At 45.7% G+C, this 22692-nt stretch overlaps 1 protein-coding gene across 2 annotated transcripts in view; it reads left to right on the top strand.

Annotated features, from left to right (window-relative positions):
- The window catches only part of PAN3 (poly(A) specific ribonuclease subunit PAN3), a 620383-nt gene that overhangs the window by 149821 nt on the left and 447870 nt on the right, over positions 1 to 22692 (top strand). For both annotated transcript variants that reach the window (XM_069202205.1, XM_069202206.1), the window contains exon 8: positions 6378 to 6625. In XM_069202205.1, the coding sequence (XP_069058306.1) occupies positions 6378 to 6625 (248 nt within the window). The remainder of the gene's footprint in view (positions 1 to 6377; positions 6626 to 22692) is intronic.

The raw sequence follows: 22692 nt of genomic DNA, 5'->3' as shown, positions 1-22692 counted from the left end.
CAAACAACAGATCAGACATCCAAATCCAGCATCTTTGAATCTAGCAATTTGGCTCCTGAAATCCTAGAATTCGGACACTTGCACCTCACACAAGAATGTACGGAGGTCATAAAACAAGCTAGGAAACCTACCACTAGACACTGCGACGCAAACAAGTGGAAAAGATTTGTGTATTACTGCCAGAATAATCAAATTCAGCCGTTACACGCATCTCCGAAGGATATAGTAGGATATTTACTACATTTGCAAAAATCAAATCTAGCTTTCTCTTCCATAAAGATACATCTCACCGCAATATCCGCTTACCTACAAATTACTCATTCAACTTCACTATTTAGAATACCAGTCATAAAAGCATTTATGGAAGGCTTAAAAAGAATCATACCACCAAGAACACCACCTGTTCCTTCATGGAACCTCAACATTGTCTTAACAAGACTCATGGGTCCACCTTTCGAGCCCATGGATTCTTGTGAAATGCAATACTTAACGTGGAAAGTTGCATTTTTGATTGCCATCACATCTCTAAGAAGAGTGAGCGAGATTCAAGCATTTACCATACAGGAACCATTTATTCAGATGCATAAAAATAAAGTAGTTCTAAGAACAAATCCCAAATTTTTACCAAAGGTTATCTCACCGTTCCACTTAAATCAAACAGTAGAATTACCAGTGTTCTTCCTACAACCAGACTCTGTAGCTGAAAGAGCACTACATACATTAGACATCAAAAGAGCACTAATGTACTACATTGACAGAACAAAATTAATTAGAAAAACAAAACAACTATTTATTGCCTTTCAAAAACCTCATACAGGAAATCCAATTTCAAAACAAGGCATTGCTAGGTGGATAGTTAAGTGTATTCAAACCTGCTATCTTAAAGCAAAGAGAGAGCTGCCTATTACACCAAAGGCACACTCAACCAGAAAGAAAGGGGCTACCATGGCTTTTCTAGGAAATATTCCAATGAACGAAATATGTAAGGCAGCAACATGGTCTACGCCTCATACATTTACCAAGCACTACTGTGTAGATGTGTTAACTGCACAACAAGCCACAGTAGGTCAGGCTGTACTAAGAACATTATTTCAAACTACTTCAACTCCTACAGGCTGAACCACCGCTTTTGGGGAGATAACTGCTTACTAGTCTATGCACAGCATGTGTATCTGCAGCTACACATACCATCGAACGGAAAATGTCACTTACCCAGTGTACATCTGTTCGTGGCATGAGTCGCTGCAGATTCACATGCGCCCACCCGCCTCCCCGGGAGCCTGTAGCCGTTTAGAAGTAGATACTGAACATTTGTAAATATATTACTTTAACCTTTATTATGTACATACGTATTCATTCCATTGCATGGGCACTATTACTAACATACACAACTCCTACCTCACCCTCTGTGGGGAAAACAATCTAAGATGGAGTCGACGCCCATGCGCAATGGAATCGAAAGGGGAGGAGTCCCTCGGTCTCGTGACTCGAAAAGACTTCTTCGAAGAAAAACAACTTGTAACACTCCGAGCCCAACACCAGACGGCGGACTGTGCACAGCATGTGAATCTGCAGCGACTCATGCCACGAACAGATGTACACTGGGTAAGTGACATTTTCCATACACTGCATGGACATCTCACTTCTTTACTATATATGTACATATACATTTGTACACTCTTTACTTCACCCTCCTGCGGGAAAACAATCTAACAAAGGACTCGATGCCCATGCTCAGTATCACCAAGAGGAGGAGTCACCCCATCCCAGGACTCAAAAATCTTCTTAGAAGAAAAACAACTTCTAACACTCCATGCCCAACACTAGATTGCGAACTTATGCAAAGCATGTGAATCTACTGCATTACATGCCATGATATATATAATTTTTTTTAAAGCCAAAGGTTATAGTTGGGAAAAATATATTTTTTTTAAAAACCTAGAAATTCACCTAAAAAACCAAAGGTTACATGGATGTTATAGTTCACGTGATAAATGTACAAAACCATAGAAATTCACCTGTTATAGTATCTTCAGATACTATAACTTGTGCCCTAAGGTAACTATATGGCACCCCCTCCATGTACAGTTTTTTCGCCAAAATGTTTACTGCAAATATTACATATTTGCAGTACATTTGAGTAAGATCACCTTTCAGTATGGACCTTACACTTTTGAAGTTTAAAAGAAATTTAAAGTAGGAAAATGCTCACGGACACACCTGAAGTAGAACCCTCAACTTTTAGGCCATAGGTAACTCTTTACTTTGATGCTTCCAGACATACCGATGGCAGTCAACCCACGCATGTGATTTGAAAGAAAGGTGAATGTCTCAACACTAGGAAGGTTTAACAGTCAAAACACCAGTAAACACTGCCAAGCGATAGTATATTTAAACCTTCAGCCTCCCGAGTGACAGCACAAGGTCTTGACCATTATCCCAAAAGTGACTCTGTTCCGCTCTGCATCCACTGTAACTATAACATTTGTAATAAACAGCTTGCTACTTTTACTATTTAAGTAATTGCATGGAGAGACCATTGCAGCAACAAACTCTCTCTTTGACATGACAGCGGGGGGAGCCCGAAAACCCCCGCAGTTCTAGCTGGCTCCCTCCATCCTGTGGGAGCTGGTATTGCTCCCAGAAACAGGGAGCTGCCTCAAGTACCAGATCCCTGTTTGTGGGAGCAAGGTGTTCATTTGTTTCCCTGCATGCATATTTGCATGCAGCGAAACAGATGAAAACTCCTCCTTCTGCCAGCGGGAGCTGTGTGACAGCTCCTGCTGTCAGAAAACAGACTTTGTTTCTTTTTTGGGAGCTGGCAGCTCCTACCAACCAAAAGCAAATAGCTATGTACCAGGGGTGGTCATCCCGCAACATAGCAAGAGCTGGCCCTGTGGGTGACAGTTCCCATGGCCATCATTGGCTCCATGAAAGGAGCCTCCCTCCAATGAGCATTGCCGTGGGAGGTGGTGGTCCCTGCGGTTCGGGGGTCCCAAACAGACCCCTTTCACTATTTAATTGTAGCCCCGGGGAGGTGGCGGTCCAGATGGGGGGCACTGTATTTATTGAAAGCCCTGGGGACGTGGCGGTCCAGGGGGCTGCCATTTGGTGGGGTGAGCGTGCACATCCCATGCTCATTGATTTTCTCTTGTGGTTTTTTTTTGGGGGGGGGGGCTGTCCATACCCTGGCCTCTTTTCTTTTTTCCGCTTTTTTTCTGGGATTCGGCTGAAGCAGAGTCCCAACATGGCTGCCAACACTTCCTGGTTTAAAGTGTTGGCAGCCAATTAGATTTCAGCACAAGATTGGAAGGGTTTGCCGAGCCTTCGTGTCCCTATAGATACAAATTTTTATTTTCTTTCTCTAAAACTACTGAACAAATGTACACCAAATGACAACAAGCATATGCAATGCAGTAGGTCTCGCATTTTCTTGAGTTAGAGCTATTGCCAATGTAAATTCAGAACTGGACTTTACTTAGTCAACCCTCACTCATAATTTTGTCTTTTTCGGTCATGTTTTGGTGGTCACTGGCGGCTACTGACATCAGAAACGTCTAAGCAGAATTTGGAAAATAAGGCTGGATAAGTATATTCTTTTTATTTTAACAGAATGAAAAGTCTTGCACGAGTTAAGAGTGCTAGCCTCGCATTTCAACTAAGCTCTAATGAAGTTAACAATAGCAGAGCAGCCTGAGAAGATTTATGACCCCAATAAAGGAGATAAGCAATGCCCTGTGTGCAGTGTCCCGAGTGCTGTCAGGGAGGTAGGGGTGTCCTGGACAGAGAGACCCGTGAGGCAAAGCAACTTTCACATCATTGCTTCTAGGTTTAGATTATTCTACCAGAAAGGGCATATTGCTGCTTTTATGAGCAGTGAGCTAAACCAATGTGTGTTTCTTTTGTAAAATAAGCTTATTTTAGGAGCCAGAGGTAAACGAGGACAGCACTGGGATAAAGCCAAAACAAATGTCAGCGACATGGGATGGGATGAGGTGAGAGGAACGGAATGCTGCTATAAAACGCAGGCAGCTACCAGTCTAAAACACCCACAGTGAAAACGCAGCAACAAAGAAAAAACTAAAAAAGTAATTCACAGCAAAAGATAAAGAAACCTAAGTGGAATAATTCAGTAGTTGATTACAGCTCTGAAACAGAACAAGGAGGGAGAAAAAGGCAGAATTGACCACTAGCGAGCAAGAATTTTAAAAGGACACTGCAACCAACAAATGAAATTGCTTTAAGTCATAGGAATTATACTAAAAGTATACACAAGGTTGAACGCTTACGCTCGACCCAAATAGGGCTCTCTCTGAACCAAGAGCTACTTTTCTCCCAAATGTGTTGCAATTCTGTCCAGTGGTTCGGGTGCTATTGCTGTTCAAAATTCCTATGGAAAAAGGCATGGGAAAAAAACTTTTTGGGACCCACCCCCCTCTTTTCTCAGCCCCTACTTGATGGATCATCCCAAAACTTTCTAGACAGACTCTGAAGTTGAAGCCTCATGGATCGGACTCCATTCCGATTCTGTCCTCCGTGCCACGCGAAGTACCCTACAGAGACCAGCATCTGGTTTGCAACCTCTGCCTTACCCCAGACCATCGGAAAGAAAACTGTGAGGCCTGTTGATTCTTCAGATCGAAAAAGACTCTTCGAGATAGAAGGACAAGAAGTCTCGAAATGGCGTTGAGAAGCGGTGAACATCTCGACGTAGAATAAGAAGAACTGATGCAAACCGCAGTCTCTGTTCAAGATTCCGAGTCCGAGCAGGAATCAGAAGAAGACAGACCGGGCACAGCAGGACATTTGAGTACGTCTTCCCCTGTACCCTCACAAAAGAAAAAACACAAGGCCTTTGGTACGCCACTGCCAGAAGGCCATGGCTCGGCCCGAAACAAGACTGGCAGTGTCCAACTTGCCAGTTCGGCACTGAAAAAGGCCACTCCTCTGAAAACATCGGAGACAACAAAAAGCTCAGTTTCCGACTCCAGTAGACACAATTTTTCGGAGTCGAAAATTAGAAAACCAGTTTCGGAGCCGAACCTTTCATTCTCATCATCTTTTAAAATCTGAGCAAATTCTTCATGGGTGGATTGTGTGACTCCCTTTTGCAATTGTAATTTATTAAGAAGTTCTTGAACATGACATTGTACACTATATCATCAGTATATGGTGAGATGAGGGTTAACTCACCTCACAAATATCCCAACAGAACAAAAGGTGATAAGAGCAAATGTCTCACTATTGATTGTGGGGGAGTGTGAGGAAGGGGTATGTACGTGTTTAGTATTGACTTAAGTCCTTAGTCATGTCGGTGCAACAGGTTTTTTGATTCAGGTCGCTTGGATGTCAAAAATCATTAACAATGTCAATTAATTTCAGATTAAAGCTTGGTGCGCTTTTTGGATAAACCCCAAGAACGCCTGCAATAATCAACTGAAATGCCCAATTAGTTCTTGCTGTTAAGAATTGGCCGCCTTTTTCTCCGTGTGATCCCAAAAGGACTTAAGACAGAAAACATATAGACATGTTTTTCATGATTGCCACAAAAATTTTAGAGCATTGAATTGCACTGTACAGCATATAGATTCTACAAAAGATATCTCCAGAATCTCTAGACTGAATTTTTTAAGTCTCTTATACCCTTATCCTTACCTTTATAGTTGATTCTTTATTTTGTTGGACAGGTCCGATGTCCACTGGAGTTTCTTGGTCCTCTGTGATGCAGGCAGTCCCCTGGTGGCTTTTCAGGGGTCTCTGGTCCTGCAGAACACTTTGCTCTTCTTTTACAGCTTTTTGAAGCAGGAGATGGGCCATCTTGGCTTTTCTTGTGTGTTTTTGTACAACCGCATTAACTAGACATTGTCTTTTGTCTGTGAGCCATCACTTCGTTGTAAATCACACTCCTTGATTTTAATTGTTCATGGTACTCCTGTGTGATCTATTACCTTTTTTATCTATAATGCTACCTGCTCTTTATTATTGAATTAAACTATAATCTCCACTCATTATTGCCAGTGCCTGTCCAGTTCATTAATATTTGGTATGAGCATTGCCAGTTATCACTCTACAGCTTGATAGATTTTGGGACTGTTAAAACAGAGTTGATCTTCTCATATTTCAGTGTTTGATTTCGGGTGGTTATGAATCTTCTCATGTAGCAATGTATTGCTTATTCCTTTTACTTTGTTAATGCCATCTGGAACACATATCCTAAATTCTCTTCATTAAATTGTGGATTTGATAAGAAAGATGCATTGTTTAGTAGACTATTTTATAATTTATGGTCTTCCCTTTATTGGAGATATTAAGTATCATTAGGCTTCTGATTATTGAAACAATTAAGGTCATAATAATTGTGTTGTTTTTTGTTTTAGGAATGTCGTTATCAGCTGGATCTTCTCCTCTTCATTCCCCTAAAATCACGCCTCACACATCTCCTGCTCCACGGAGGAGGAGTCATACTCCAAACCCAGCAAATTACATGGTGCCTACTAGTGCCTCTACACCCATTAACAATACAGTTTCGCAACCTCAATCTGCATCTCAAATAATCCAGAAAGAAACTGTAGGTGGAACAACATATTTCTTCACGGACACGCCCCAAGCACCTGCTGCAGGAATGGTATGAAAAAACTTAATGGAGCATGTTTGTGAAAATATCACCTTACTTCTCTCATACTGTAGTTCTTCTTTGATGTGCTCCCACACCTGTAAATGAGCCAGATTTGCTCTTCTTAAATTCAGATGTGCACTTGTCTGTTGTTTATTGTGGATTACTGTAGCTTTTATTCCCCTCAGTCTGTCTTTGTGGTGCCCCGTTAAATGTCTGATTCATGTTTTAGATGTTGCGTACCAAAACATAAAGTAAAGGTGATGGGTGATTAATCAAATCGTTAGTCTATGTACTAATGTGCCAGTTAACTGCTACTTTCATCAGTTAGGAAAATGCACTCTGTATCTTCTCAAAAAGAGTATGGGCTAACTTCATGAACTGGCAGTATTTCAGAGGCTCTGGAGGAGGCAAAATAGAGAACTGTATCAGAGATTACTCTTCCTGACTGTTCATTGTGATTACGTATGCCATTTGTTTGTGAAAATGTATTTTTTACCCTAGAAACTAAATTGTTGTAATCTCTGTGGTCGCCTACTATGCCTAATGTCCTGTTGATATTTTGGGGATAATCCTTTTGAGGTCCTTCTTGAATTTCTTTTATTTCCTTGTGGCCTCCTTGTAACTTTTTTTTTTTTCTCAAATACCATCTCTACACTACTGGGCTGTAGAAAAGTGTGCTTTAAAACAGTTGTACATGTTTTTTTTATTTTTTTTATTATAAACACTGGGCAATTTTCTTACGCTTAATTGTACTTAATTTGTGACCTAGTTTTAGTCCGGGCATCCTTGGTGTGGTGTTTCCCAAACATTTTGCTTTAAACCATCCTTTTTTCTGAATATTGTTTTTGATGGCATTAGGACTCTGGGCACTTTATCACGGCTTGTGCTCACTCCTTAAAACTGGCATACACCTAACTGGCATATTTAATTTACTTCTATGTCTCTAGTATATGGTACTACATGTACCCAGGGCATGTAAATTAAATGTTATTAGTGGGCCTGCAGCACTCCTGGTGCTACCTACATAAGTAGCTCTTTAGGACATATCTCAGGCTTGGATAACATTCAGAGAGTTGCCTTCTTATATTTAATAGGTGCGGTCTTTTGATTTGGAAGAGATAGTAGTGTCACATTTTGATTTCTTATTGTAATTCAAAATTCATCTTTAATGGTGAAGTCAAATTTTAGGTCACAGTTCGGAAAATGACACTTTTCGAAAATTGACATCTCCTTGCCCTAAGCATTTGGTGCCTGCCTTGTCCTGAGTCACATGACTGTGAATACGTTGGCAGTTCGCCTTTGTGTGTTTGTCCCAGACAGTGAGAAAAAGCAGGCAGTGAGACAAGAGGGGGAGCAGGTGTTGGCAGGATGTGCCATCCTGCCAGGATGGGTGGGGCGGAGCTGTTCCCTGCTCCATTTACATTTAAAAGGGCTGCCTCTGGCATACACAAAGGAACCCAACACCAGAATTTTATCACCTCAGACTGCATGGAACCTTGGCAGGAAAAAGGGAAACCATTCCTGTAGGAAAATGCCACTGTTGGCATGGTTACCCCTAACCCCCACCCCCCTGACACACACAGCTTTTTGCCTAGTGTTGATGCCAGCTTTGATTGAAATTGTGCTGGGACCCTGGTAACCAGTCCCCGGCACCACTGTTTTTTCCCTCAAACTGTGCCTTTGTTCCCACAATTGGCACAACCCTGGCACATAGTTAAGTCCCTTATAAAAGGTACCCATGGTACCAAGGGCCCTGTGGCCAGGGAAGGTCTCTAAGGGCTGCAGCAGATATTATGCAACCATGTGGACCCCTCACTCAGCACATGCACACTGCCTTGCAGCTTGTGAGTGCTGGTGGGGAGAAAAAGGCTAAGTCGACATGGCATCCCTCTCAGGGTTCCATGCCCACAAACCACTGCCTGTGGCATAGGTAAGGCACCCCTCTAGCAGGCCTTACAGCCCTAAGGCAGGGTGCACTATACCACAGGTGAGCAATATGCCCCTACCATGTCTAAGTCCATTCTTAGACATTGTAAGTGCAGTGTAGCCATATTAAGTATACCTTCTGGGAGTTTGTCATCACAAACTCCATAGCACCATAATGGCTTCACTGAATACTGGGAAGTTTGATATCAAATTTCTCAGCACAATAAACCCACACTGATGCCAGTGTGGGGTTTATTGAAAAATATACACAGAGGGTATCTTGGAGATGCCCCCTGTATGTTAGCCCAACTGCTAGTGTAAGACAGACCAGTCTGTTCCAGCCTGCCACTTTCAGACAAGTTTCTGACCACATGGGGTAAGTGCCTTTGTGCACTCTGTGGTCAGAAACAAAGCCTTTCCTGTGTGGAGGTGCTTCACACCTCTTCCTGCAGGAACTGTAACACCTGGCGGTGAGCCCCAAGGCTCAAGCCTCGGATTACAGTGCCCCCAGGGCACTCCAGCTAGTGGAGGTGCCTGTCCTCCGACACTGCCCCACTTTTGGTGGTAAGTCCGGCGGGAAAATTAGAAAAACAGGGAGGAGTGGCCACCTCAGCCAGGACCACCCCTAAGGAGTCCAGAGCTGAGGTGACACCTCCCCCTCCTCCCTCCCCCCCCCCCTCCCTGTACAATTCTCCATCTTTGTTTGGAGGACAGGGACCAATAGAGATAGGAATGTGCCCCCACCCCAAAGGGAGTTGGGCACAAGGAGGATGTAGCCACCCTCAGGGACAGTAGCCATTGGCTGCTGCCCCCTCACCCTAACACGCCCCTAAATTTAAAACTTTACGGTTTCCCTGAACCCAGCTCCCCAGGTTCCTGATGACCTCACAAGAAGAAGGACTGCTGAGCTGACAGCCCCACAAAGAAGAGGAGGAGACAACAACTGACCCGGCCCCAGCCCTACTGGCCTGTCTCCTGCTTCAAAAAGCTGTAAAAGAAGAGCAACGTGTTCTGCAGGTCCAGAGACCCCTGAAAAGCCACCAGGGGACTGCCTGCATCACAGAGGACCAAGAAACTCCAGTGGACCTGTCCAACAAGAAAGAAGAAGAAACTGCTTCTAAAGGACTCCCACCGCACTCCAGAAGCATGAGTCCTAAACCACTCTGCATCCTTATCCCCTGGCCCCTGTCCAGGTGCCCAACTAGCCAGAGAGGACCCCCCCAGGTGATTCTGACTGAGTGTCCACCTTGGGCTGACCTCTCTACCCCTCCGCAACGCCGCCTGCGGAGTGAATCCCGAGGACTCCCCTGACTGCGACTACCCGGGACGAAGATATCTGACGCTTGGAGAAGCACTGCACCCCCAGACTCGAAAGAAACCGAACACCGGTGCAGCTACGACCAAGAGGTGACCCTCCTCCCTTTTCTAGTCAGTGGCTTGCCCGAGAAGCCTCCCTTTGCCTTGCCTGCAGTGCCTAAGTGACGCCTGGGGTCCCCTCATAGAGTTCCATTGGAAACCAGACGCCCTGTTTGCACTCTGCACCAGCCAGCCCCTGTGTCGCTGAGGGTGTGGGATTGGTGCCTACTTGGGGCCCCTCCAGTGGTCCTCTGAACCCCTTCCGGGCTGCCCTCCGACAACGCAGGTACTTACCTGCAAGCAGACCGGAACCGGAGTACCCCCGTCTCCATAGGGGCCCATGTTATTTTGGCTCTTGTTTGACCTCTGCACCTAACAGGCCCTGTGTTGCTGGTGCTGGGTGCTTGGGGTTATCTTGAACCCCCAAAGGTGGGCTACCCATGCCCCAGAGATTAAACCTGTAAGTTTGTTACTTACCTCAGAAACTCTACTTTACTTATCTCCCCCAGGAACTGTTGAAAATTGCAGTGTCCACTTTTAAAACAGCTTTTTGCCATTTTAAAGAAAACTGTATGTATTGTCGATTTTGATTCAAAATCCTGAACTTACCTATGGAAAGTACCTTTCATTTAATGTACTTACCTGCAAACTGAATCTTGTGGTTCTAGAAATAAATTAACAAAAGATACTTTTCTATATAAAAACCTATTGGTATGGAGGTAAGTCACCGAGTGTATGTTTCTTCTATTGCTTGTGTGTGTACAACAAATGCTTAACACTACCCTCTGATAAGCCTAACTGCTCGACCACACTACCACAAATAGAGCATTAGTATTATCTATTATTGCCTTTGTCAAGCCTCTGGGGATCTCGTGGACTCTGTGTACACTCTCTCATTTTGATATAGTATATACAGAGCCAGCTTCCTACAATTCCAGAACCAGGTGTGGAGGTAGCTAGGATGTCACCCCCCCCCCCCCACTTCAAATTTTAGCACCAGGTATAAGTATTGGACATCCTGAAGCACTCTTCAGTACACTCCTATACCTGTGGACTTCAGAAGAAGGACTGCCTTGTTCCCCAGAGGACTGCCTTCCTGCTTGAGGCCTGCATTATTCCTCAGAGGACTACCCTGCTACTACCAGAGGATTGCCCTGCTGCTTGTGGCCTACCCTGCTCCCTGTGAAAGAAGACTGCTCTGCTTCCTTCATCACAGGCTAACCTGAGTGATTACAAGGATCAGTTGGTTGACCTCTGGGACACAACAAGCTCCAGAGGCATACCTACAACTGGACGTGCCTGAGCCCTGCTGGCCTCTGCTAAAGTGACTCCTGGATCCCTAAAAGGTGCCTCTCCAGGTTCTGTTCGTGCTGAGACTCTTGCACCCCCGCGACAAGCTTCAGCAATGGGAAGCTCTAGTGAACCAGGCTCTTCACGCTACAGTGACCGCCAGCGGTGAGTGGCAAAGTGAGATTTGAACTTCATGCTACTCACTGACAGTCAATGGTAACTGTCAACTTACACCTCCAGAAGTGACCGTCTGTGATACCCGACCGGATCTTTGCACTGCAGAGACATCTGTCCCTGAAGCCAGGCCTGTTGTTTAAACTAAAGTGATGACCATCTGCTCTTCTAGCTCCTTGCTGCCTCCTTTAACATGAACTGGACTCTTTGCACTAGAATTTGAGAAGTTAACTTTTTTAAAGGTACTAACTTATTTCCTGTATCCAGCCCACGCTCCATTGCAGTCGGCCTGAACCTGTAACTTCCCCCGGTCTAGCATGGACAGAAGGCAAGAGGGACATTGCTAGAGCACTAGTTAAAGAAGGTACAGCAATATCACTGGAGATCTTTGGCACTGCAATGGCTGTCTGAAGCGCAGGCTTTTAGTAGGTCACAGGAGTGGCTGTAATGAGAAGACAAAGGTGACTCTAACCCATAGCTTCCCATCCAAAAGTCCAAGCCACAATACTTAGCATGCCACTTGATGGACTCAGTGTGTTTGGCAAACATGTTGATAACTCCTTACAGAATATCTAAACGTATATCGATGAGGCAAAATCTCTTGTAGCCATCCACTGTTTCTCTCGTAGGGGATTTCCATGTATAGTCATAAGCACTGAATAGTTCCGCGCGCCTGCGGGGACCCCGGAGCACTGTTGTGTAGTATATTCTTAAGTGCAATCATCAGCTCCTTGACAAAAAGGTCTGTGAAAAACACTTAAGAATAACAATGTGCAGCCTATGTGAACAGCTACACAGGCCAAATTGTTAGAAGAAAAAAACAGTTGTAGTGTAAATTTCACGTTTAAACCTCTATTTATTCTATAAATACTTAAATAAATACATTCTCATATTTTATTTACACCTCTCATGAGAATAAAACAATGTAGGGCAGTGTAGCCCATAGGCTGCCATTATACAGAATGAAAATAGAGCTGTGCCTTTAAGAAAGTAAAGTCTTCCTGTTTCCCATCATGCACAGCAAAAGGCAGTTGCCTCAGTTCTTTTTTCCGGCTCCTTTCTGACAGGACCCTGAAGCATTGAGCTCTACCTCACAAAATCCTTTTGTGACAGAAATTCATTTAAAATCTTTTGAATTTCATTTTCACTCGACGTTTTTAACATTGAGTGATAATTTTCTGCTTTTTTCTGTTAGATTCTGACAGAATTTTGAGGTTTTTCTACTTCAGAAATGCCTTCACTGTTTGACAAATGTCCTTCTTGTGGCAGAAAAAAGGCCAAAACAGATCCACATCGGGTCTGCATAATTTGCCTTCCATCCAGCCACAAACCGGAGTCGTGTGACATCTGCAAAACCTTCTCCAGAAGGACCCTTCGTGACAGGGAGAAGATCCGACTCCAGGCGAAAGAGGACAGGAGGAAAAGTGGTCATTCTACCACAGAGCGAGGAGAAGGTCAGTCTTCTACCAGGGCTCACACTGGTTCCTCTATAACTCCGACCAGACCGGCTCAAAAACGGCACAGGTCTCCGACGACGTCGAGGGCGTCGACGTCGAGGCAAGGAACGGCGCCAACATGCTCGCCGTCGAGGAGTGGTTCGCCGGCGAGAAAGAGACATCGCTCGCCGTCGACGACGATTTCGCCGTCGAGACGGCGTGGACTTTCGCCGTCGAGATCTGGGTCACCGTCGACACGGCGAGGACGTTCCACGTCGAGGAGATCTGAATCCGGTTCGCCGTCGAAACGGCGAGATCGATCAACGTCGAGGGGTGCTCGACGTCGTAGACGTTCACCGTCATCACGGCGACGTCGAGGGTCGTCGTCGAGAGATTCTCAACGGCGAGAAGAATCGACGGCGAAGGACACTCGCCGTCACCGTACTTCGACGTCGAGGAGTGTGTCGACGTCGAGACAATCAAAAAGACCTAGGAGGGTTTATACAACCTCAGAATCCTTCTCCACAACTCTCTCCTCGACAATCACCATTGCCACAGACGCCGGTAACACCTACAGCGCCTCTTCCGGCTCCGCCTGTAGAGTCTGTTTTGAGGACTCCAACGCGGTCTGTAAGACGTTCGGGACATTCCTCTAGACGCTCTTCTTCCTCTCGACACCGTCATGACCCACAGAGATCTCAGCATTCACATCACAGGCGTTCTTCTTCGTCTACACGGGACTACTCTCCAACCCTATCGGACTCACCGTCCCCGAGAGTGTCCCCCATAGATGATGTGAATACGTTCCAGGAGGTCTTAGTACGAGGGGCAACCAAGCTGAACATCCCGCTGGCGGTACCTGCCCCATCGACGTCAGTGATCTTCGAGACCTTGCATCACAGGACATCTTCCAGACCTTTGCTTCCACTGGTTCCAGGTCTCCTTGAACCAGCAATGGATATTTTCCTTGCACCGGCCGCAACAAAGTCTGCTCCTTCCAGACTTATTAAAAAATATCGTCCACCAGAACAAGATCCTCTATTCTTGAGGTCGGACCCAGTTCCTGATTCGGTGGTCATAGTAGCGGCAAAGAAACTGCATTCAACCTCACCATCTTCTTCTTCACCTCCAGATAAAGAGAGCAGAAAGATAGATGCTGCAGGACGAAAAGTATGCTCTACTGCAGCCGTCACGATGAAGGCAGCCAGCGCTACTGCGTTATTAGGGCGGTACGATCGTGCCCTCTGGGACTCTTTAATACAGTTCCGGAACATCTTCCTAAGGATAAAAGGGAAGATTTCCTGGAGGTCGTGGGTGAGGGATCCATGGTGTCTAACCAAATTATAAGTGCTGCAGCTGACTCTTCGGTGCTATCCGCACACAATTATGCACACGGGATAGCGCTCAGAAGGCATGCATGGTTGAGACTTACATCACTCAAACCTGAAGCGCAGCAGAGAATACAAAACCTGCCTTTCTCGGGCTCCACCTTGTTCGGTTCTCATGCCGATGACGAGATGGCTAGAATGAAAGCTGAACTAGATACCTTGAAAGCGGTAGGGATGGAAAGACACAAAGAAAGGTTTTCCGGCCATATCAACGACGACTTTTCACCCACCGGTATCAGTCGCCACACTGGATGTCTTCGCGCCCCCAGCAACAGCAACAACAGCAGTATCAAAGGGGTTTCTCTACTCAGCGAAGGTCGACAAGGGGTCGTTCAACACCTCAAACTCAGGCAACTCGACAGGCTCCCACGTCTAAGCCCTGAATCTTTGCTTCCCCCTCCTCCGTTATCCACTCCGGTAGGGGGAAGTATCTCAAATCATCTGGACGAGTGGCTACGCATCACAACAGACGCCTGGGTATTGAATATTGTGAGACATGGTTACGCTCTCAGATTCACCAGTCCTCCACCATCTGTTCCACCCAAAACAGCCAACCGCCATCTCGAAGCTCTACAGTTAGAGGTCAATATCCTATTGCAAAAAAGAGCCATAGAACCCGTTCCCATCAGCCAGCAAGGGAAGGGGATTTATTCGAGATATTTCCTTGTACCGAAAAAAGACAAACAAGAGTTTCGTCCCATCTTAGATCTGAGGACAGCAAACAAATGGATTCGCAAAGAAAAATTCAGGATGTTAGCCTTACACCAAATTTATCCACATCTACGTCAGGGCGACTGGCTATGTGCGATAGATCTTTGCGACGCTTACTTTCACATCCCAGTAACCAAGAAACATCGAAAATTCCTAAGGTTCACTGTCGGAAAACGCCATTACCAATTTGCAGTTCTACCTTTCGGCCTAAAATCAGCGCCAATAACTTTTTCCAAATGCATGGCGGTAGTAGCCGCCCACTTGAGGAAACAGCGAATATTCGTCTACCCCTATCTAGACGATTGGCTCATAAAGGCCTCCAGTTGTCTCGAGACACAGCAACATTTCGAATGGACTCTACAACTGCTGCAAAAACTTGGTCTTCAAGTCAATCTCCTGAAATCTACAGCAACACCTGTTCAGAGGTTGCATTACTTAGGGGCCATTGTAGATACCAGGCTAGGAAAGGTGTTTCCTTCGGAGGAACGACGGTTATCGATTCTCCAGAAGTGCAAACAACTGCAGGAAAGACCTCAAGCCACTGCAAGAATAATAGCTTCTCTACTGGGCTCGATGGCGTCTTGTATCCATCTGGTTCCCAATGCTCGCCTCCATATGAGACCATTGCAGGAAAACCTGGAGGATCAGTGGTGTCAACTGAGGGACGATTGGGAGAACAAAGTCCTTCTTTCTCCTCACACCCTACAATCCCTCAAGTGGTGGTGTTTACCCAGCAATCTCTTGGTGGGGATTCCGTTCCAACAACGGCCCCCATCTCAAACCATCGTAACAGATGCGTCACTGATCGGATGGGGGGCGCACATGGAACATCTTCGAGTCCAAGGCGAGTGGTCACAGAGAGAGAGTCTCTATCACATCAACCTGCTGGAACTTCGCGCAGTCCACCTTGCGCTCAAAGCCTTCCTTCCCTCTCTGAGAACGGAAACTCTCCTTCTCCAGACAGACAACGTGGCCACTATGTACTACGTGAACAAACAAGGAGGCACCAGGTCCAGAATTTTATCCAGAGAGGCTCAGACAATCTGGCATTGGCTTCTAGCCAGGAACCTGTCACTAGTGGCAACTCACCTGCCCGGCATCCAGAATGTTCAAGCGGATGCCCTCAGTCGGGTAATGGACGAGAACCACGAATGGGTACTACACGACGACGTCGTTCATTCCATTTTCGCACTCTGGGGTACCCCCTCTACAGACCTATTCGCAACCCCAGAAAACAAAAAATGCCAAAACTTCGCCTCCAGATATTACCATCCAGGGACACTGGGGAATGCCCTGTGGATAAGCTGGTCAGGAGCATTTCTTTACGCCTTTCCACCGCTTCCCCTGATTCCGGCGGTCCTCCAGAAGCTGTCCAATGTTCAGACCAAAATGATCCTAATTGCTCCGGAGTGGCCACGCCAGTGGTGGTTCCCAGACCTTCTTCACCGGTCACTCAAACCACACATCAGGCTACCATATCGTCCGGACCTTCTCACGAAGTTCAGAGGGCAGATATCTCATCCCAACCCCTCATCGTTGAGTTTGGCAGCATGGCTCCTGAGCTAGTGCAATATGGACACTTGAACCTACCTCAGGATTGTATGGAAATTCTGAAGGAAGCAAAGCGCCCTTCCACACGATCAGCCTATGCAAGCAAGTGGAAGAGATTCTGCATTTGGTGTTTACACAACAACATTGACCCGGTTTCCTGTGGAGAACAATCTATCCTGCCATACTTGTTAAGTTTGGCAAAATCGGGCTTACAACTGTCGTCAATAAAAGTTCACTTGGCGGCTGTCACAGCATACAGAAAGAGTCCTTCACAAACTTCCTTTTTTCGGATTCCGATTATTAAGGATTTCCTAGAAGGTTTAAAGAAGGTTTTTCCCCCCATTAGAAAGCCTTCTCCTCCATGGGAACTGAACGTTGTCTTATCACGTCTGATGCTGCCGCCATTCGAGCCAATACATAAGGCATCGCTGCAACATCTCACATGGAAAGCTGCTTTTCTGGTGGCAATCACTTCAGCGCGTAGGGTCAGCGAAATCCAGGCCCTTTGCGCTCAGGAACCCTACACGGTTTTTCATTCTGCAAAAGTGGTAATGAGAACTCATCCAAAAATTTTACCTAAGGTAGTCTCCGACTTCCATGTGAACCAAACAATTTCATTACCGACTTTCTTTCAGAATCCAGCTACTCCTGCTGAGAGAACTCTGCACTCTCTGGATGTAAAGAGAGTATTGAAATTTTACTTGGACAGGACAAAAAGCTTACGAAAATCACAACAGCTTTTTATTAACTATGGCCCAATCAGAACAGGTTTGGGTACATCTAAACAATCTTTATCCAGGTGGATTGTTTCATGTATAATGTTATGTTATCAGTTAGCAAACAAATCCCTTGGTGGTAGGCCAAAAGCCCACTCTACCAGAGGGAAAGCAGCTACTGTAGCCTTGATGAGAAATGTCCCTTTGGCAGAAATATGCAAGGCTGCCACTTGGAGGTCGGTCCATACCTTTACTAAGCATTACTGCCTTGATACAGACGCTAGGGCAGATGCTCAGGTTGGGCAGGCTTTGCTCAAGAATTTGTTTGCATGATTCATGTTTTTCTCAGTATTCTTATATCTACTCCACCGCGGTTATGGGGATGGGCTTGCTACTCTATTCAGTGCTTATGACTATACATGGAAATCCCCTACGAGAGAAGAAATGGTTTCTTACCTGTAACTCCAGTTCTCTCGTAGGGGTATTTCCATGATAGTCATAAGCAACCCTCCCTCCTCCCCGGTGGAGTTGACATAGAACATGAATATTATGGAGGTTGGTACTCCAACAAATGTTTTGTTTTTTTCTTCATGTCAGGTTAATAGCCTCCAAAAAAGAACTGAGGCAACTGCCTTTTGCTGTGCATGATGGGAAACAGGAAGACTTTACTTTCTTAAAGGCACAGCTCTATTTTCATTCTGTATAATGGCAGCCTATGGGCTACACTGCCCTACATTGTTTTATTCTCATGAGAGGTGTAAATAAAATATGAGAATGTATTTATTTATGTATTTATAGAATAAATAGAGGTTTAAACGTGAAATTTACACTACAACTGTTTTTTTCTTCTAACAATTTGGCCTGTGTAGCTGTTCACATAGGCTGCACATTGTTATTCTTAAGTGTTTTTCACAGACCTTTTTGTCAAGGAGCTGATGATTGCACTTAAGAATATACTACACAACAGTGCTCCGGGGTCCCCGCAGGCGCGCGGAACTATTCAGTGCTTATGACTATCATGGAAATACCCCTACGAGAGAACTGGAGTTACAGGTAAGAAACCATTTCTTCCCTGGCTTTGCTAATTTTTGTGGCTCATTTAGATTTCATTCCTATTGAGGGAGCTTCAATTAGTATTGAGTTTAAGAGCGCCCATACTACCCTCCAAGAAAGCCCTGAATCAACCAGGATTGTACATCCAGTAGAACCCTCAGACAAGGTTATAGTAGACCATTGGGTCGGAAAAAGAGTGCATCACAAACACTCTCCCAGGGCAGTCGGAAACAAGTTTGACTTTTTCCAGCTGTACTCTTGTAACATTCCTGCCACAACAGATGGGGGTGAGAATTTCCCTTTTAACTCCCTCAGGATGCCTAGTTTCACATCCCGAGTCAGTGGAAGCACAGAAAATATCTCAGCTTTGCAGAGGTGGTGCAGCACTACATAGTCAAGGTGCTACCATTCGGCCTCAAATCAGCATCTTGTATATTTACCAAGTGCCTAGCCCCGGTTGCTGCTTGCCTCGGGTGATAAGGTCATCAGCTGTACCTGTACCTAGCGCTTTGACTGTCCCCTGCATCACTCTTCCGTAGAGTAGGACTAATATTGAATATCACAGTCATCTACAGAACCTCGTACAAACATACTGTTCTTGAGAGCGATACTTGACACAGGTGATTTAAAAAAAAAAAATCTTTCCCCTCGACAGAAAGACTAATATGTCAAACAATTGCTCACAGTAAGTCACTACAAATGTCTGCTGGGCCTGATGACATCATGCAAAGATCTTATAACCTTCCGCAGGCTGTGGATGAGACCCGTCAAACAACCAATGGTAGCAAGTTCGCAGCATGTGGGAAGACGTGTTGTGAGTTGCAGAACATCGGAAGCCAGCACTGGTTTGCTGGTAGGTCCCTGTGAATCTCAAAGCAGGGCTTCCGTTCCTCCCTACATCGGAGAGAGTAGTGCTCATAATGTTTACCTCCATTAAGGGCTGGGGTTTTTGCATGTAGGAACTGTTGACCAAGGGCTTTTGGTCAAATGGAGAACAGAAGCTCCACACCAACATCCTAGAGCTCCTGGTCTTAAGGTTGGCAGATCAAGCAGTTCTCATGAGAACGGACATCATAACATTGATGTTTTACATTGCCAAGTAAGGAGGAACAACGTCCTGACCTCTGTCAGAGGAGGCACAGCTACGATGAGACACCAACAGACTGTCACAAATGGGAGCTCCACAAAGACCAAGTGAATTACATCTTGCACACATTGGCTTGTCCCACAGTGGACTTGCTTGCCACCCAGAACAAAAAGAAATGCCAGTTTTACATCACAACGTTTTGGCAATCATGATCCAAGTGAAGAGGCTTTTCAATCAAATGGTCAAACATTTTCAGTTGAACCTTTCTGCAACTTCACCTGAACCCCAAAGTCCCTGAGATACGCAAAGGGAGACTATTGTACCTTTGTTTCACATTGCCTCAGCCTGGCATCACCATTACTTGTACAAGAAGCTCCCAAATCTCTCTATATATCAATCAATTCCATTGAAGATGAACCCCAGTCTCCCCTCTAGGCACAATATTACATTCTGCACCACAACCTCCTGATGACCTAGAGTATGCACATGTGGATCTCACAACAGTGTGCAGAGACCTCATGGCTCAAGCTCAGGCTCCATCTGCCACAAGAACGTAGAAAGCTAAATAGAGATGTTTCTCTGTCTGGTTCAATGCCACATTATCCCATCTAGTGATTGTAACACCCTTCAAATACTTACATAAGTGCTGAGCCTATCCAAAAATGGTCTAAAATACTCAGTATGAGTCCCATCTGTTAGCAATCTCACAGTTTGAGAAAGGACTGCTCTTTTTCCACAGATGATCTTAAAGAAAATTATGCATGGGCTCTTCAGAGATTTCCTCCGGTACGACCCCCACCTCTACCCTGGAAGCTTAGTACTGTCCTGTGCCAGTTCATGTTGCCTCAGTTCGAGCCCATCCATAGAGCACAGTAAAGTTCTTTTCCTGGAAAACAGCACTTCTCTTGGTACTTATATCAGCACAAAGGATAGGGGTAATGCTTGCATGTACAATGAAAGCGACTTTTCCCTTTTCATTAAAGACGGTAATTTTACAGACCAATTTGAAGTTTCTACCCAAAGTTCCACCTAAAAGAGCCCATCGTTCTTCGGTTCTTTTTCCCAAATCCCTCAGCTCAGAACATGCTTGATGTGCGCAGGTTCATAAAGTTCTACATGGACAATACGAAAGGCATGCATTCCTCTGACCAACTGTTTGTATTCTTCGGCAACCTAAGGCTAGGCCTACCTTTGTCCAAACAGGGAGAAGCATGCTTGCTGTCAAACAGCAACATCGTCTGTAACAAGGTCAAGTGCCCACTCCAAGGACTAGCAGGGTGCATTCCACCAGCAGCATGGCTATGGCTGTAGCAGTCTGTAAACATGTGCCTTTACAAGACATCTGCTGTGGAGCTACCTGGAGGAGCAGGCACACATTCACAGAGCGCTGCTGCTTTGACACAAAAATGGAAGCTGAATCAGCATTGGGACAGGCTGTCTTCAGTAACCTGTTTCAATAAAGGTGATCCTGCTTTCTTAAATGTATTCTGATTGTTGAATGCACCACCTCATTGAGCTGACATCAGTTCATTTTTTTCCGTACAAGTCAGCCCAGATCTGGAGAAGAACTACCAGTTAGTCATTTTTCTACTTACATTTTTTTGACTTTTGTCAAAGTCTCTTGAAGTTTTTTCTTATGGTGTGGCAAAGATGTCATCACGGAAGGCCATCTTTGTGCCATGCGGTGTTTGTCATCGATTGATGTCAGTGATTGGCCCTCATCTTGTATGCCTCTGGTGTCTTGAGTGCGACTACAACCCAAAGCCATGCACCGATTTCTGTTCCATGAACCCGAAGGCCTTGAGGGAGTGATCCCTCAAGCTCCTGGTAGCTGGACGTATGACGCCACGATGATCGAGGTCCTGGTCGAGAGAAACGTCCTGGGAGCAGTTGTGTAGTTCCAGATCCTCATCACACTCTTATTCGTAGGACCGTTCGGGTAAGACAAAACACCACAAGGAAGAAGAAGAAGAAGAAATCAAAGTGATCTTTAGAACCGCTTTTCCCTTTTAATGAAGCCCTTACTGACTTCCTGCTTAGGACCTCGTCCAGGCCCCGGGGCTTTTCTGAACAGGATGATTGCCCGTTGCCACCACCCGCTCCAGGGAACCCAAACTTCCTCTTACAACATCCCACCCTGGAGAACTTGGTGATTCGAGCCTCTACCTCCCTTGTAAATCCTGGTGTATCCCCTACTGCTCCGCCTGATAGGAAATCCAAGAGGCTAGGCACCTTGGGGAAGAAGATGTTTTCTTCCACCAGCCTGGCACTGCGGTCCATGAACACTGTGTCTTTTGGGCCGCTATTCCACGTTCTCTGTGATATGTTTGTGCATGTGCTGCTTACTGTCACGGAGGAGGCCCGGGCCATATTTTCCCAGGTAGTTGCTGACAGGAGGGACGCAGTCAAGTTCACATATTGATGTGGACTGGATACCATTGACTCACTGGGCAAGGTGGTTTAATCAACGGTAAGATTACAATGCCACACCTGGTTATGGATGACTGGCTTTTCTGGGGATGGTCAAGCATCGCTTACGGGCATGCCCTTTGGTGGCTTCCATGTCTTCGGAGACAAGGTGGATTCAGCTTTGGCGTGCTTTACAGACAGTATGGCTACTGCCAGGTCCATAGGCATTTCCATGGCCCCTCAACACCCCCAATCCAAATTTTGATTCCTTTGAGGCCAACGGAAGGGGCTTGCAGCCAAATCTCTATTTACCAGCCACCTAGCTGCACACACATCTCAATCTCTGCGAGGCTAAGGACGCAGTACCCACAGACCCTGTAGTTTGGGCAACAAAGGGTCCAATCAGTCCATCAAGTCCTCCGGCAGCCACAACCTCTAAACCCTGCCAATATGCCCTCTTGCCGTCATGGGCACCCAGTCGGCAGCAGGATTCACCACCACCTGCTCCACTGATGGTCTATAGCATCAGACCAGTGGGTTTTTCCAGATTGTCCAAATGGGCTACTCACTCCCTGTTGTGACTACCCTCCTCCCCACCCCCATTGCCACCAGTGTGTGACAGGCTGGTGGAGGATCACCTATTCCTTCTCCACCAGGAAGTGATGGCTCTCTTGGCCAAGGGGGCCATAGAGACTGTGCTGATGCTAGAAGTAGTTTTTGGTTGATAGCTTTGCCAATTTCTAGTGCCCAAAAAGGGCAGAGGCCTTTGTCCTATCATAGACCTACGCCCTCAATTTCTTCCCCAAGAAGGAGAAATTCACAATGCTCACTCTAGCTCAGGTTCTGTCTGTTCTTGACTTGGGAGACTGGATGGTAGTGTTGGGCTCGCAGGACGCATACTTTCATATCCCCGTTCTACCTGCTCACATACATTACCTGAGGTTCATGGTAGGCCGAGTGCTTTCAGTTCTCTGTGCCC

The sequence above is a fragment of the Pleurodeles waltl genome, chromosome 8 (assembly GCF_031143425.1).
Source record: "Pleurodeles waltl isolate 20211129_DDA chromosome 8, aPleWal1.hap1.20221129, whole genome shotgun sequence".
Lineage (NCBI taxonomy): Eukaryota > Metazoa > Chordata > Amphibia > Caudata > Salamandridae > Pleurodeles > Pleurodeles waltl.
The sequence above is the reverse complement of the archived record's forward strand: the minus strand, read 5'-3'. Positions and strand labels throughout refer to the sequence as shown.